We start from the raw sequence: 17,826 nt of genomic DNA, 5'->3' as shown, positions 1-17,826 counted from the left end.
CTCTGACTACCTTTTACAATATAACATACTAGACCAATAACCACTTTTACCTCCTGCTTTGAAACTTTAGTGACAGGTTAGACAAACATTGGTAGAGGAGAGACTATTACTTAATTAAAGTTGCTGGCCATGACAGAAAGTTTTATTGGTTAAGAGACAGTGAAGGGATTCCCTGATGGTCCAGTGATTAAAAGACTTCACCTTCCAATGCAGGGGGTGTGGGTTTGATCCCTGGTCAGAGAGCTAAGACTCGACGTGCCTTGGGGCCAAAAAACCAAGACATAAAACAAGCAATATTGTAACAAATTCAATAAAGACTTAAAACATGATCCACATTAAAAAAAAATCTTAAAAGACAATGGAGCTTAGCTCAGTGCTCTGTGATGACCTAGAGAGTTGGGATGGGGGCTTGGGAGGGATATATATATACACACACACACATATATATAAATAGCTGATTCACATTGTTGTGCAACAGAAACTAACACAACATTGTAAAGCAATTATACTCCAATTGAAAAAAAGAAACAGAACCTTCAAAAAAAAAAAGAGACAATGACTGATCTGTATACACAGACTCTTAGACACATAGGTGCTCTGGCCTGGAAGAAAGGGGCCTTGGGGCTTATCTTATCTTCCCTTAGATACATTCACTTGGCTTCTCATCTCCAGCTCATCCTGCACTCAGATTAATTTAGGACCATTTTCTTCTTCCTTGGTGCTGTGATTCTCCCACTTAAAACTGTCTTTAACTCCCAGTCAGCCACAGGACATACCTGGACCCTGCAGCGCTGGGTTCCATGGCTGCTGCACCATCTGTCCTTCTTATGTATGTGTTTATTTAGTTTTGGCTGTTCTGGGTCTTCATTGCTGTGTGCAGGCTTTCTCTAGTTGCAGCGAGCAGGGGCTACTCTTTGTTGCTGTGCAGGGGCTTCTCATTGTGGTGGCTTCTTGTTGCAGAGCACAGGCTCTAGAGCATGGGCTCAGTGGTTGTGTTGCAAGGGTTCAGCTGCCCCACAGCATGTGGGATATTCCTGGAGCAGGGATCGAACGCATGTCCCCTGCATTGTCAGGCAGATTCTTAACCACTGGACTACCAGGGAAGCCCCCATCTGCTCTTCTGGTTCCATATTCCATGGCTTCCTTCCAGTCAGACTGTATGACTTTCTCTAACATCTTACCTTCCCCTTTTAGACCTTCTGTTTACTGTTTACTGATGGCATGAATGCCTCTGGGTGACTCTGATGTTATGGGCCTTGCACATTGTCAGAGCAGTTCCTATATACGCAGGTCTCCTCTGCTGGACTCTGAGTGCCCTGGGAACAGGAGTGGAACTGTGTTTAGTTTTCCACACCCAGGTCTAGAACAGACCTGCTTCCTCCGGAAGACCCTCAGTAAACTCCTGGGGGGGTCAAGTAAAGGACAGAATGGGTTGCGTCCCTGACTTGTGTTGAAATCTGATTTCAGTTTTGTGCTTATTGGTTGTGGAACTTAAGGCACTTCTTTAATCAGAGTATCCTTATCAGGGTATGATAAACGAGATAATATGTGTGAAAGGAAAGGAGTAGTTATTATTGGTAGTGATAATTATCATAGACCTCCCTAAAATGCCACTCCCCCTGGAGTTTTCTTGTGCTGTGATTAGAGGTGGTGCCTCTCGCTCAGGAGCCCCATGGAGCCCAGCGGCTCCCACACTGCGTGGCCCCCAGCATATGCTGCTGGGTTCTGCTTAGTTGTCGACCAATCTCATCTCCATTTTCAGCTCAGGGTACCCGGAGAACCAAGCAAGACAGAACCTTGAGTTGGTGGGACGTGTCCTCTCTTGCCTTAACCCGGTGGTTCACCACTAGGGATGAATTTGCCCCCCAAGGGAGTTTTGGCAATGACTGGAGACATTTTTGGTTGTCATGCTTTATTGGGACAGGGGTGTTACTGGCATCTAGTGTTACAGGCTAGGGATGCTGCTAACCGAGCTATGGTGTACAAGTCAGTCCCACCTACCTAGGAATTATCCAGCATGGATGCGCCACTCCAACTTAGCCTGGAATTGTGCCAGGTGCGCGTGCAGTAATGGAGCGTGTGGGCTGCATTTCTAAGAAATGGTGAAAATCGTGGACTGGGGGACCCAAGTTGTGATTCAGTTCTTGAGAATGAAATGAACTTTCTAACTTATACTAACCAAGCTTTGCTATGGCCAACGACTGTGCTCAGCTCCTCACATGTGGTTTTTAATCCTTAGCACCATTCTACAAGGTTTAGTTATTACCCTGATTTTGTAGTCATGGAGACTGAGGCTTAGAGAAATCAAGAAACTTGCCTAAGGTCACAAACCTAGCAAGTAGGAGGGTAGGTTATATTCTAGAAATGACCTAAAGCCTCCATAAGCTACAAGTAAGAATTTAGGACTATGAGGCTAAACATTTGCTTACTTTTTGTTCCATTATCCAGAAGTAGTGACTGGCTTAATTATTGCAGTCACAGGTGCCCAAGGGCCTTAGGACATGTCTTACCTACTGTATGTGCTACTACTTTGTTGGTCACCACGTTGTGTCCGACTCTTTGAGATCCCATGGACTGCATGCAGCTTGCTAGGCTTCCCTCTCCCTCACCATCTCCCAGAGTTTGCCCAAGTTCATCTCCATTGAATTGGTGATGCTATCCAACTGTTTCATCCTGTCACCCTCTTCTCCTGCCTTCAATCTTTCCTAGCATCAGGATCTTTTACAATGAGTCAGCTGTTTGCATCAGGTGTCAAAATATTGTAGCTTCAGCTTCAGCATCAGTCCTTCAAAGGAGTATTCAAGGTTGATTTCTTTTAAGAATGACTGGTTTGCTTTCCAAGGGACTCTCAAGAGTCTTCTCCAGCACCACAATTCGAAAGCATCCATTTTTCGGTGCTCTGTCTTCTTTACTGTCCAGCTTGCACATCTGTACATGTCTGCTGGAAAGACCGTAGCCTTGACTACTACCAATAGCAATAGATGCTGGTACTTTAAAGGTATTTATTTGTGTGTCCCTCTTCTTACCAAGCGCTTTACATGCATTTTCTGATATAATTTGCATAACAACTCAATGAAATAGATGTTGCTATTAGTGTCATCTCTATTTTACAGATGAGGAAGTTGAGGCACAGAGAGGTTAAGATGACCAGAATCGCAGAGCTAGTAAAAGTGGGCTTGCTGTGACTCCACTTGGAGCACTTAACTACTATGTAACTTGCTTTCTGAATTGAATGTTTGAAAATAACTTTATGGTTACTTTTAATTTTCAATAGATACAGACATTTTCATTGGAATTGATAAAATTAGGCAGTACTTTGTGCTGTGGTACCTGAAACTTTAAACATAGGGAATTCATAGGTGAGGCTGAAATTTTTGTTTGTTTGGGTTTTTTTGGCTGAAAATCATGGACTGAGGAGCCTGGTGGGCTACAGTCCATGGGGTCATAAAGAGTTAGACACAACTGAGAGACTAAGCACACAAACACATATGTTATGTGGGATCTTAGTTCCCTGATCGGGGATCAAGCCTGTGCCCCTGTGATGGAAGCCCAGAGTCTTAACCACTGGGCTTAAGCCAGAGAAGCCCAAAGGCTAAAATGTTTTAAATTCCTTTTTTGTTTGTGTAATATTTTGTTGGACTTCCTTGGTGGTTCAGACGGTGAAGAATCTGCCTGCAATGCAGGAGACCCAGGTTTGATCCCTGGTTGGGAAGATCCCCCAGAGAAGGGAATGGCTACCCACTCCAGGATTCTTGCCTGGAGAATCCCATGGACAGAGGAGCCTGGTGGGCTACCATGGGGTTCCAAAGAGTCTGACAGGACTGAGCTACTAACACTCACTCACTAGTTTGTATGATTTAGCAACTCAGCCCTTTCCGACAAAGTAGGAAAAGTAATACATTTAAAGAACAGTAACTGTAGTCCATGGGGTTGCAAAGAGTTAGACACAACTTAGCAACTAAACAACAACAATAAAACTGTGGAATCAAGAGAGTTCCAGAAATAAGGAAACTTAAGCTTTGGGGAAAATGGGCAATATCAGTGGGAAAATTCTGGACTCAGGGATACCATGAATTTCCAGAAGAGATGTAGAAGTGCTTCTCTGCACGCCCTGGGCCACTCCAGCAGCTTGCCTGCCTGACTGCCAGCATGTTTCACCTCCATGGGCTGGAACCCTTGCCCCAGTGTGATTCAGTTTCATAATGGAACTTAGTGGGAAAATCAGGCCATTTTTGTTAAAACATATTTCTAATATAAATATTAAAAGAGATATCTAGAATTTTTCTTAGAACTATAAAGAAAATATATATAAAATATTAAATATATTGTTTTAATTGATAAAATATATTGTTTCCTAAGCTACACACTCTATTAAAATCTAGGAAAAGCAACTTGAATTATATTTGAAACTACAAGAAGTGAACAATTCATTATGTTTAAAGAAATGATCTTTCGGACTTCTCTGGCAGTCCAGTGGGTAGTACTCAGTGCTTCCACTGTGGGGGACCTGGGTTGGATCCCTGGTCAGGGGACTGAACTTCTGTGAACTGTGTGGCGTGGCCAAAAAATAAATAAAGGAAACAGTGATCTTTGCCCTAAATCCTCTATAACCTTCCACCGCCTTCTCTCTCATTCAAAAAAAATTTTTTTTTCTTTTTCAGGTGAGAGACCAAAGAAGCCGATTCCTCTCCAGGATCAGACCGTCAGAGATGAAAAAGGAAGGTATAAACGATTTCATGGAGCCTTTAGTGGAGGTTTCTCTGCTGGTTACTTCAACACTGTTGGCTCAAAAGAAGGTAGGATTTTCTTAATTACGGCTACTGTATGGCTAAAGCAAGTGATTGAAATATAATAAGATTTTCACTCCTCTGCCCCCCTCACCCCCACCCCCAGCAATGCTCCCTATAAAAAAACTTTAAAAAACATGTTAGTATAGGGTTAGCTGAAAAGTTTGTTTGGGTTTTCCTGCACAGTGTAATGGAAAGGCATTGGCCAACCCAGTCAGTATACTGTAGTCGTTTGTGTTCTTTGGATGTTTCCAGAGTGAACTTGTGTGTTGTTTATTGATTACAACCTGAAGGTTTGACTTAAAAAAAAAATAGATACATCCTAACCAGATAACGACTTCCCAGGTGGCACTACTGGTAAAGAACCCACCTGCCAATACAGGAGACCTAAGAGATGAGGGTTCAATCCCTGGGTCGGGAAGATCCCCTGGAGGAGGAAACGGCAACCCACTCCAGTATTCTTGCCTGGAGAATCCCATGGACATAGGAGCCTGGTGGGCTACAGTCCATGGGGTCACAGAGAGTCAGACACGACTGAGTGACTTAGCACAGCACCACGCAACCAGGTGATTAAATGATGATGGTGACTTCTGGTTTCTACTCTGTCTCACCTCGGGCAGGGCTCTCATGCAGTCACTCGGCACCATCACCTCACATGACTCAGTGCCTAAGGAGGGCAGGTGTCACAGCTATTCTGTGGGTGAAGACACTGCAGGTCTTGACCCTGGGGTCCACAGTATCACCTGTTAGTACATGTTGTCCACCTGGAGAAAAGAAAAATCAACCAAATTTTTTACATTATGCAACATCGTAAATTCTGTACTGTTTAATGTATGTTTTTAAAAAATGTTTTAACAGAGAAACTGAAAGAAAATGACTTACGTATATCAAATATGAATTAAAATGACTGGTTAACTCACCTAGCAATTATTAAGAACAAGATGAGCCAAATCTGTCATAGATTTTTAAAAAAAATTACTCATACATAACAATGATAGTAAAATAAAGATGGAAAACAATACAAGAAAGTGGAAGGTAGAAAGCAGGTAAGAAAAATAATTAGGGTAAATAAGATGGTTTAAAGTTCAATATCAAGGATGTATAAAGATCAATTCAGTGAGCAAATGATCAAAGTATTTGAACAGTTTACTCCAGAAATGCTACATAGAATGTTCAGCTTTATTGTTATGGAAAGCAAAATTAAATAACTAAGGCACTATTAAAGAAGCATATTTATAAAATGTTAAAAATGGCAGTAGGGCTGGTGAAGAAAGAAATATACGAGTACACTGCTGATGGCTATAATTATGGCTGTATGTATATTATAATTAAAAAGTAAGACCAGCTCAAATGATTAGTCTTCACAGATAGACTGTGATATGTTAATACAATGGAATATCTCCTTACCTTTGGGAGTGACAGATTCAAGCACTGTGCAGCTACAGGGCAAAGACTGTAGGAATCCAAAATGGGGAAGCTGCCCGGCCCAGTGTATTCCCTGGGAGAGCTGATCTTCACTCTCCTGGAGTTCCTCCCAAATTGTCCTGGAAGCCTGCTCCACCCACATACTGGGTATAGGTCTGCTCCATACTCCTCAGCTCCTCAAGACTCTGGCAGAAGTCAGAAGGGACGTGAGAGAAAATTAAAACAGTTTATCTTAGAGGGTTATGGATAAATTTGACCTCCAGTGCAATTTCTCTCTGCAGGCACAGCACAGCCTTGGTAACCATGAGTGGGGAACAGGGGTGTTAGTTATAGGACTCGGGAATTTGATGGAGTTGGGGGCCTGGTATGGATGGCCATTGCTGACCTTAGACTGTGCTATGCTAGCTTGCTCAGTCGTGTCTGACTCTTTGCGACCCCATGGACTATACCCCGCCAGACTCCTCTGTCCATGGGCTTCTCCAGGCAAGAATGATGGAGTGGGTTGCCATTTCCCCCTCCAAGGGATCACCCCAACCCAGGGATTGAGCCCAGGTCTCCCGCACTGCCAGCGGATTCTTTACTGTCTGAACCACCAGGGAAACCCACCCTTAGACTAACCAGGTTGCATCCTTTCATGGCTGACTAGTGCACCTGACGTAGTGTTTCTTTGATATGTTAGTGTGTGTGTGTTAAGTTGCTTCAGTCGTGTCTGACTCTTTGCAACCCAATGGACTGTAGCCTGCCTGGCTCCTCTGTCCACACAATTCTCCAGGCAAGAATACCAGAGTGGGTTGCCATGCTTTCCTCCAGGGGATCTTCCCAACCCAGGGATTGTACCCGTGTCTCCTGCGGCTCCTGAATTGCAGGCAGATTCTTTACTGCTGAGCCACCAGGGAAGCCCCTTGATATATTAGTGTATTTTGCTATCCTGGTGGTCTTAGAGATGTCCTTCCTTTTAAGGTGATCTTACATCTTTCTTCTCAGATCTAGTTGGGTTCCTTTCACTGTTTAACTTTGTTTTTTTGTTTTTTTTTTTTTTAAGGAGGCGGTGCGGGGCGAGGAGCCGCTGCCCGCGTGCGCCAGGACCACCTCGGCCGTCACCTTGGCCAGGTGGCTGCTCAGGTCCACCGTGCGCTTCACATCCTCCAACTTTGTTTTTTTTTAATTTATTTTTTTATTGAAGGATAATTGTTTTACAGAATTTTGTTGTTTTCTGTCAGACCTCAACATGAATAAGCCATAGGTATACATATATCCCCTCCCTTTTGAACCTCCCTCCCATCTCCTGCCCCATCCCACCCCTCTAGGTTGACGCAGAGCCCCTGTTTGAGTTTCCTGAGCCATATAGCAAATTCCCTTTGGCTATCTATTTTATGTATGGTAATGTAAGTTTCCATGTTACTCTTTCCATACATCTCACCCTCTCCTCCCCTCTCCCCATGTCCATAAGTCTCTTCTCTATGTCTGTTTCTCCATTGCTGCCCTGTAAATAAATTCTTCAGTATCATTTCTCTAGATTCCATATATCTGCATTAGAATACGATTTTTTCTCTTTCTCTTTCTGACTCACTTCACTCTGTATAATAGGTTCTAGGTTCATCCGCCTCATCAGAACTGACTCAAATGCATTTGTTTTTATGGCTGAGTAATATTCCATTGTGTATATGTACCACAACTTCTTTATCCATTCATCTGTCGATGGACATCTAGGTTGCCTCCATGTTCTGGCTACTGTAAATAGTGCTGCAATGAACAATGGGGGTATATGTGTCTTTTTGAATTTTGGTTTCCTCAGGGTATATGCCTAGGAGTGGGATTGCTGGGTCATATGGTGGTTTTATTCCTAGTATTTTAAGGAATCTCCATACTGTCTTCCACAGTGACTGCATCAGTTTACATTCCCACCAGCAGTGCAAAAGCTTTCCCTTTTCTTCATACCCTCTCAAGCATTTATTGTTTGTAGACTTTTTGATGATGGCCATTCTGACCAGTGTGAGGTGATATCTCATTGTGGTTTTGATTTGCATTTCTCTAATAATGAGCGATGTTGAGCATCTTTTCATGTGTTTGTCAGCCATCTGTATGTCTTTTTTGGAGAAATGTCTGTTTAGGTCTTTTTCCCACTTTTTGATTGGGTTGTTTTTCTGGCATTGAGTTGTATGAGCTGCTTGTATATGTTGGAAATTTATCCTTTGTCTGTTGTTTCATTTGCTATTTTCTCCCATTCTGAGGGTTGTCTTTTCACCTTGCTTATGGTTTCCTTTGCTGTGCAAAAGCTTTTAAGTTTAATCAGGTCCCACTTGTTTACTTTGGTTTTTATTTCCGTTACTGTAGGAGGTGGGTCATGGAGGATCTTGCTTTGATTTATGTCATCGAGTGTTCCGCCTATGTTTTCCTCTAAGAGTTTTATCGTTTCAGGTCTTACATTTAGGTCTTTAATCCATTTTGAGTTTATCTTTGTGTATGGTGTTAGGAAGTGTTCTAATTTCATTCTTTTACACGTAGCTGTCCAGTTTTCCCAGCGCCATTTATTGAAAAGGGTGCCTTTGCTCTATTGTATATTCTTGCCTTCTTTGTCAAAAATAAGGCACCCATAGGTGCATGGGTTTATTTCTGGGCTTTCTGTCTTGTTCTGTTGGTCTAGATTTCTGTTTTTGTGCCAGTACCATACTGCGTTAATGACTGTAGCTTTGTAGTATAATTGGGAAGGTTGTAGTATAATAGTCAGGAAGGTTGATTCCTCCAGCTCCATTCTTCTTTCTCAAGACTGCTTTGGCTATTTGAGGTCTTTTGTATTTCCTTATGAATTGTGAAATTTTTTGTTCTAGTTCTGTGAAAAATGCCATTGGTAGTTTGATAGGGATCACACTGAATCTGTAGATTGCATTTGGTAGTATAGTCATTTTCACAATATTGATTCTTCCTATCCAGGAACATGGAATATCTATCTGTTTATGTTGTCTTTGATTTCTTTCATCAGTGTCTTATAATTTTCTGTGTACAGTTCTTTTGTCTCCTTAGGCAAGTTTATTCCTAGATATTTAATTCTTTTTGTTGAAATGGTAAATGGGATTGATTCCTTAATTTTTCTTTCTGATTTTTCATTGTTAGTATATAGAAATGCAAGTGATTTCTGTGTATTGATTTTGTATCCTGCAACTTTGCTAAATTCCCTGACTAGCTCTAGTAATTTTCTGATACTATCTTTAGGGTTGTCTGTGTACAGCATCGTGTCATCTGCAAACAGTGAGAGCTTTACTTCTTTTCCGATCTGGATTCCTTTTATTTCTTTTTCTTTTCTGATTGCTGTAGCTAGGACTTCCAGAACTACGTTGAATAATAGTGGTGAAAGTGGACACCCTTGTCTTGTTCCTGATCTTAGGGGGAATGCTTTCAGTTTTTCACCATTGAGTATAATGTTTGCTGTAGGCCTATCATATATGGCCTTTACTATGTTGAGATAGGTTCCTTCTATGCCCATTTTTTGAAGAGTTTTAATCATAAATGGGTGCTGAATTTTGTCAGAGACTTTTTCTGCATCTATTGAGATGATCACATGGTTTTTATCTTTCACTTTGTTAGTATGGTGTGTCACACTGATTGATTTGTGTATATTGAAGAATCCTTGCATTCCTGGAATAAACCCAACTCGATCATGGTGTATGAGCTTTTTGATGTGTTGCTGAATTCTGTTTGCTACAATTTTGTTGAGGATTTTTGCATTTGTGTTTATCAGTGATATTGGCCTGTACTTTTCTTTTATTGTGTTGTCTTTGTCTGATTTTGGTATCAGGGTGATGGTGGCCTTGTAGAATGAGTTTGGAAGTGTTCCTTACTCTGCAATCTTTTGAAAGAGTTTTAGAAGGATAGGCATCAGCTTTTCTATAAATGTTTGATAGAATTCTCCTGTGAAGCCATCTGGTCCAGGGCTTTTGTTTTTTAGGAGATTTTTGATCACAGCTTCAATTTCAGTGCTTGTAATTGTGTTGTTCATAATTTTTATTTCTTCCTGGTTCAGTCTTGGAAGATTGACCTATTCTAAGTATCTGTCCATTTCTTCCAGGTTATCCATTTTATTGCCATATGGTTGTTCATAGTAGTCTCTGATAATACTTTGTATTTCTGCATTGTCTGTTGTAACCTCTCCTTTTTCATTTCTAATTTTGTTGATATGATTCTTCTCTCTTTTTTTCTTGATGAGTCTGGCTAAAGGTTCGTCAATTTTGTTTATCATCTCAAAGAATCAGCTTTTAGTTTTATTAATCTTTACTATTGTTTCTTTCATTTCTTTTAAATTTATTTTTGCTTCGACCTTTATGATTTCTCTCCTTCTACTAATTTTGGGTGTTTTTTGTTCTTCTTTTTCCAGTTGTTTTAGGTGTAAAGTTAGGTTGTCTATTTGATGTTTTTCTTGTTTCTCGAGGTAGGATTGTTTTGCTATGAACTTTCAATGGCACTCCACTCCAGTACTCTTGCCTGGAAAATCCCATGGACGGAGGAGCCTGGTGGGCTGCTGTCCGTGGGGTCGCTAAGAGTCGGATACGACTGAGCGACTTCACTTTCATTTTTCACTTTCATGCATTGGAGAAGGAAATGGCAACCCACTCCAGTGTTCTTGCCTGGAGAATCCCAGGGACAGGGGAGCCTGGTGGGCTGCCGTCTGTGGGGTCGCACAGAGTCGGACACGACTGAAGCGACTTAGCAGCAGCAGTAGCAGTTCCTCTTAGAACTGCTTTTCCTGCATCCTATAGGTTTTGAGTTGTCCTGTCTTCATTGTCATTTGTTTCTAGAAATTTTTTTATTTCCCTTTTGATTTCTTCAGTAACCTGCTGGTTCCTTAGAAATGTGTTATTTAATCTCCATATGTTTGTGTTTCTTACAGTTTTTTTCTTGTAATTGATATCTAGTCTCATAGTGTTGTGGTTGGAGAAGATGCTTGATATGATTTCACTTTTCTTAAACTTACTGAGGTTTGATTTGTGACCCACGATGTGATGATGTCTCCTGGAAAATGTTCCATATGCACTTGAGAAGAAGGTGTATTCTTCTGCATTTGGATGGAATGTCATGAAGATATCAATGAGATCTGTCTCATCTAATGTATCATTTAAGACTTGTGTTTCCTTATTAATTTTCTGTTTTGATGATCTGTCCATTGGTGTGAGTGGGGTGTTAAAGTCTCCTACTATTATTGTGTTACTGTGAATTTCTGCTTTTATGTCTATTAGTGTTTGTCTTATGTACTGAGGTGCTTCTATGTTGGGTGCATAGATATTTACAATTATTATGTTTTCCTCTTATATCCCTTGATCATTATTTATTTAGTGTCCTTCCTTATCTCTTGTAATCTTCTTTATTTTAAGGTCTATTTTGTCTGATATGAGGATTGCTACTCCAGCTTTCTTTGCTTCCCATTTGCATGGAATACATTTTTTCTATCCTCTCACTTTCAGTCTATATGTGTCTTGAGGTCTGAAGTGGGTTTCTTATAGACAGCATATATATGGGTCCTGATTTTGTATCCATTCAGCCAGTCTGTGTCTTTTGGTTGGAGCTTTTAATCCATTTACATTGAAAGTAATTATTGATATATATGTTCTGATTGCCATTTTCTTAATTGTTTGGGGTTGATTTTGTAGATCTTTTTTCTTCTCTTGTATTTCTTGACTATATAAGTCCGTTTAACATTTGTTGTAAAGCTGGTTTGGTGGTACTGAGTTCTCTTAACTTCTGCTTGTCTGAAAAGCTTTTTATTTCTCCATCAATTTTGAATGAGATCCTTGCCAGGTACAGTAATCTTGGTGGTAGATTTTTCCCTTTCAGTACTTTAAAAATATCCTGCCATTCCCTTCTAGCCTGCAGAGTTTCTGCTGAAAGATCAGCTGTTAAGAGTATGGGTTTCCCTTGTATGTTACTTGTTGCTTCTCCCTTGCTGGTTTTAATATTCTTTCTTTGTGTTTAGTCTTTGTTAGTTTGATTAGTATGTGTCTTGGTGTGTTTCTCCTTGGGTTTATCCTGTATGGGACTCTTTGTGCTTCTTGGATTTGATTGACTCTTTCCTTTTCCATGTTGGGAAATTTTTCAACTATAATCTCTTTGAAATTTTTCTCATACCCTTTCTTTTCCTCTTCTTCTTCTGGGACCCCTGTAATTCGAATGTTGGTGTATTTGATATTGTTGCAGAGGTCTCTGAGACTGTCCTCAGTTCTTTTTATTCTTTTTACTTTATTCTGTTCTTCAGAAATTACTTCCACCATTTTATCTTCCAGCTCACCGATTTGTCCTTCTGCTTCAGATATTCTGCTATTGATTCCTTCTAGAGTATTTTTAATTTCAATAATTGTGTTGTTTGTTTCTGCATGTTTATTCTTTAATTCTTCTAGGTCTTTGTTAATTGATTCTTGCATTTTCTCCGTTTTGTTTTCAAGGTTTTTGATCATCTTTACTGTCGTTATTCTGAATTCTTTTTCGGATAGTTTGCCTATTTCCTCTTCATTTATTTGGATTTCTGTGTTTCTAGTTTGTTCCTTCATTTGTGTAGTATTTCTCTGCCTTTTCATTATTATTTTTTTAAACTTATTGTGTTTGAGGTCTCCTTTTCCCAGGCTTCAAGGTTGAATTCTTTCTTCCTTTTGGTTTCTGCCCTCCTAAGGTTGGTCCAGTGGTTTGTGTAAGCTTGTATAGGGTGAGATCTGTGCTGAGTTTTTGTTTGTTTTTTCTCTGATGGCCAAGGCTGAGGGAGGTGGTAATCCTGTCTGCTGATGATCGGGTTTGTATTTTTGTTTTGTTTGTTGTTTAGATGAGGCGTTCTGCACAGGGTGCTACTGGAGGTTGGGTGATGCCAGCTCTTGTATTCAAGTGGTTTCCTTTGTGTGAGTTCTCACTGTTTGATATTCTCTAGGGTTAGTTCCCTGGTAGTCTAAGATCTTGGAATCAGTGCTCCCACTCCAAAGGCTCAGGGCCCGAACGCTCTTTATCCATGCAGCTTTTCATCCACTCAACCATCAGGTAGTCCGATGATCCCGCTGTGCTCCAGGCACAGAGCTCTGAGCTGAGGACTCAAAGACGAAGGGTTCCTGCACATGAGAGAGTAAGGGAGTGTGTGTTTTTGCTCTGATGACTCTTCTGGGAGCCTCCTTTTGAATTGCTGGCTCAGGAACCCAGGCTCCTGCCATGTTGTGGCTCCATGTTCCTCTAAGTCCTTGGAGTTCTCTCTGTTCAATCGTCTCAGTTCAGTTCAGTCACTCAGTCGTGTCCAACCCACTGTTTAAGTTTCAGTGTATAATTTGATTTCTCTTGGTTGCAAATTCTTCTGGGGAAAGAAGAATTTCTCACTGTATCCCCTAAGTTCTGACAACAGGGCACTTGGAAATTAATAAGTTTATGTGGCCTAATTGTGTCTATATAAGCAGTGAGCTGAGAAGTCACTGAGAATTTGTAGTTATTGGAGGTTTCAATTCCATATGTGTTGCTGCTGCTAAGTCACTTCAGTCGTGTCCGACTCTGTGCGACCCCATAGACAGCAGCCCACCAGGGTCCCCCGTCCCTGGGATTCTCCAGGCAAGAACACTGGAGTGGGTTGCCATTTCCTTCTCCAATGCATGAAAGTGAAAAGTGAAAGTGAAGTCGCTCAGTCGTGTCCGACTCTTAGCGACCCCATGGACTGCAGCCCACCAGGCTCCTCCGTCCATGGGATTTTCCAGGCAAGAGTACTGGAGTGGGGTGCCATTGCCTTCTCCGTCATATGTGTTATTTAGTCATAAACCAAAATACCATCTATGATTATAATGTTCTAAACTCTTTTCTTTCAAGGATGGACACCCTCTTCCTTCGTGTCTTCACGACAGAACAGAGCAGACAAGTCTGTTCTTGGTCCCGAAGATTTTATGGATGAAGAGGTGGGTGTGCAGAACTATAACCACCACTTTGCCAGTGGGATATGGGTGGGTGGTTGCTGTAGCACCTTCTCTCTTCCTAGAACGTCCAGTGTATGATCTCCTCTTTGTAAGATTTTATCTTTTCGGTATTTGGACTTTATAGTGCCCTGTATGTGAATGGATTCTCGTTCATTGGTGTACTGCCTGAACAGGCTAGTGCCAGTTTCTAAAGTCAAGAGTGTAAGCAGAAGGTCATATATTGGCAAATTTACTTGAAAATGCCCCAATTGCCCCAAAAGTGCAACGTCTGCTGAGCTGAGTCCATAGCCTTCCACAGCGACTCTTAAAACACATACTGCTGTTTCAGTTCAGTTCAGTTTAGTCGCTCAGTTGTGTCCGACTCTTTGTGACCCCATGAACCGCAGCACGCCAGGCCTCCCTGTCTATCACTAACTCCCAGAGTTCACCCAAACTCATGTCCATTGAGTTGGTGATGCCATACTGCTGTTTAAGGAGGAGTAAATGACTGGAGAAAGAAGTGAAAGGAAGTCCCACGCAGGCATTTGCGTGTCTCATTAAAGCGACCAAGACCACCAGCTTCTTAGGGTAAACAGTGGGGGGTTCTAAAGTGGTCCTGCAGCCCAAAGGTTGGGCTCTGTTTTCTTGTAAAATTAAACCCGTTCTTTAAAACCTATTCATGGGTTCATTTGGGATAAAGATTAAGTAAAGTGCTTATATGGGCATGCTTTAGGCTGCAGGTGAAAGGCCAGGGGTGGCCCTTTTCCTGTTTGACCTGCATAATCTATGAGGAAGCCTATCTAATGAAACAAGTCTGGATGTCAGCAGGGTCCCAGGTTCATAGTAATCTTCTGCACGTCAGCTTGTCCTTACATGAGCTCTCTTTGCCGTTGTGAGGTGGCTGTGGTAGTTCGAGGTGGCACATTTGTGATGACATTACCCAGTGGAAGGAGGACTTTCTTCTTGGAATCTTTTCTTGAGAGCAAAGAAACCATCTGGTGGTTTTCCCTCACATCTGCTCTGGTGAATTCTCTTATACCCATTCTTAAAGCAGTCCCTGGCAGGGAAAATGGGATCAGAATGCCTGGCTTAGATAAGACATGAACCACTGCCCATCTCCTGAACCCTCCGTACCCCACCAGAGACACCAATCCTGAAGTGCACGGTGGCTCAGAGCAAGGCTGGTGCCTGGACAGCCTCAGGGCGTGGGGAAAGAGGAAAGGGCCTTGGTTGTTGGACAGGCTGCCAACGGTAACTGCTTCACTAAATGCAAAAGCTCCTAACACTAAGCCTGGCACAGAGGTGCTCCTGAATACTTGCTGACTGCGACTCTAAAATTACCCTCTTCACACTGACCTTTGAGATATTGTCCAAGAAGAACAAACAATACAGCCCTTACTTCCTGTCTTCCTAGCATGGCATTGCCTCTAGTGGCTTCACTGAGCAGCCACTGTCAAGCAACTTTGTTGTTGGCCGCTGGCCTTAACTTATCCAAAATCACTGTGAAAATCAGCTTCTCTGCTGATCCTTAACTCAGTTTCGTAGTTTTAACTTTTTTTTTTTTTCAGAGAAATAAAGCCATGTGATGTATCATACTTAATTACTTTCCAAATAATGTGAGTAATTCTGTTTGTCTTTTTTTTTTAAGGATCTTAGTGAATTTGGGATAGCACCTAAATCAATCGTTACCACAGATGATTTTGCTTCTAAAACCAAAGATCGGATACGAGAAAAGGCCCGGCAGTTAGCAGCGGCTACTGCCCCTATTCCTGGAGCCACTTTGCTTGATGACCTGATAACACCAGCGAAGTAAGAAGGATTTTTTTGTAATTAATCCATTTATGTGGCTGCAGTGGGTCTTGGTTGAGGCTTCCAGGACCCTTGATCTTGACATGCAGGCTCTTTTAGTTGCAGCTTGTGGGATCAGCTGGTAGAGAATCCCCCTGCAATGCAGGAGACCTGGGTTCGATCCCTGGGTTGAGAAGATCCCCTGGAGAAGGGAAAGGCTACCCACTCCAGTATTCTGGCCTGAAGAATGCCATGGACAGCATAGTCCATGGGGTCACAAAGAGTAGGACACGACTGGGCGACTTTCACACACTCACTGTGGGATCTTTGGTTGTGGCATGTGTGATCTCGTTCCCTAACCAGGGTTGGAAACCAGTCCCCTGCATCGGGAGCTCAGAGTCCTAGCTGCTGGACGGCCAGGGACATCCCTAGAAGAGTTTAATTCTGACTTCTCTGATCTTGGCATCACTGCCTTGCCTATGTATGATAATCTTGTTGTTTAGTCGCTCAGTCATGTCCAACCCTTTGCAACCCCATGAACTGCAGCACGCCAGGCTTCCTTGTCCTTCACTATCTCCCTGAGTTTGCTCAAACTCATGTCCATTGAGTCAGTGATGCCTTCCAGCCATCTCATCCTCTGTTACTCACCTTCTCCTCTTGCCCTCAATCTTTTCCAGTGAGTTGGCTCTTTGTATCATGCGGCCAGAGTATTGGAGCTTCAGCTTTAGCACCAGTCCTTCCAAAGGATATTCAGGATTGATTTCCCTTAGGATTGACTGGTTTGGTTTCCTTGCTGTCCAAGGGACTCTCAAGAGTCTTCTCCAGCGCCACAGTTCGAAAGCATCAATTTTTTGGTGCTCAGCCTTCCTTATGGTCCAATACTCACATCCATACATGACTATTGGAAAAATCATAGCTTTGACTAGATGGACCTTTGTTGGCAAAGTGATGGCTCTTTTAAATACACTGTCTAGATTGGTCATAGCTTTTCTTCCAAGGAGCAAGCATCTTTTAATTTCATGGCTGCAGTCACCGTCCGCATTGATTTTGGATCCCAAGAAAATGAAATCTGAGACTGTTTCCACATTTTCCCCATCTATCTGCCATGAGGTGATAGGACTGGCCACCATGATCTTCATTTTTTGAATGTTGAATTTTAAGCCAGCTTTTTCACTCTCCTCTTTCACCCTCATCAAGAGGCTCTTTAGTTCCTTTTCACTTTCTGCCATTAATGTGGTATCATCTGCATGTCTGAGGCTGTTGATATTTCTCCTGGCAGTCTTGATTCCAGCTTGTGATTTATCCAGCCTGGCATTTTGCATGAGAGTCCCTTGGACTGCAAGGAGATGCAACCAATCCATTCTGAAGGAGATCAGCCCTGGGATTTCTTTGGAAGGAATGATGCTAAAGCTGAAACTCCAGTACTTTGGCCATCTCATGCGAAGAGTTGACTCATTGGAAAAGACCCTGATGCTGGGAGGGATTTGGGGGCAGGAGGAGAAGGGGACGACAGAGGATGAGATGGCTGGATGGCATCACTGACTCGATGGATGTGAGTCTGAGTGAACTCCGGGGGTTGGTGATGGACAGGGAGGCCTGGCGTGCCGCGATTCATGGTGTCGCAAAGAGTCAGACACGACGGAGTGACTGAACTGAACTGAATCTTAATTAAGGTTAATTTGGCTGCAAGTAGGAGAAGCCCTCTTAGCCTAGCTTGAGTACAAAAGGGGGTTTTGCTAAAAGGACCTTGTGCTGTTACTACATGGCATACTCTAGAACTCTAGCCACTGGCTGTGTTACTGGAGGCTGCAGAGCTATTAGGAGCTGGTGCAGCTTCCCTCTGACCCCCTGCCTCACAATTTTAAGGAGTCTCTCCTCATTCTACCCTCCCATTCTGCATACCTCCTTGTTCTGCTCCTGGGCATGTGGCC

General features: G+C 42.3%; 1 protein-coding gene across 2 annotated transcripts in view; it reads left to right on the top strand.

Annotated features, from left to right (window-relative positions):
- The window catches only part of GPATCH1 (G-patch domain containing 1), a 55,712-nt gene that overhangs the window by 2,427 nt on the left and 35,459 nt on the right, over positions 1-17,826 (top strand). Inside the window, exons 2-4 of one of the 2 annotated variants that reach the window (XM_027515996.1) lie at positions 4,662-4,796; positions 14,025-14,110; positions 15,756-15,916. In XM_027515996.1, coding sequence (XP_027371797.1) covers positions 4,662-4,796; positions 14,025-14,110; positions 15,756-15,916 — 382 coding nt within the window. The remainder of the gene's footprint in view (positions 1-4,661; positions 4,797-14,024; positions 14,111-15,755; positions 15,917-17,826) is intronic. The other variant, XM_027515997.1, reaches the window with a different exon arrangement.

Source organism: Bos indicus x Bos taurus, chromosome 18 (genome assembly GCF_003369695.1).
Source record: "Bos indicus x Bos taurus breed Angus x Brahman F1 hybrid chromosome 18, Bos_hybrid_MaternalHap_v2.0, whole genome shotgun sequence".
Lineage (NCBI taxonomy): Eukaryota > Metazoa > Chordata > Mammalia > Artiodactyla > Bovidae > Bos > Bos indicus x Bos taurus.
The sequence above is the reverse complement of the archived record's forward strand: the minus strand, read 5'-3'. Positions and strand labels throughout refer to the sequence as shown.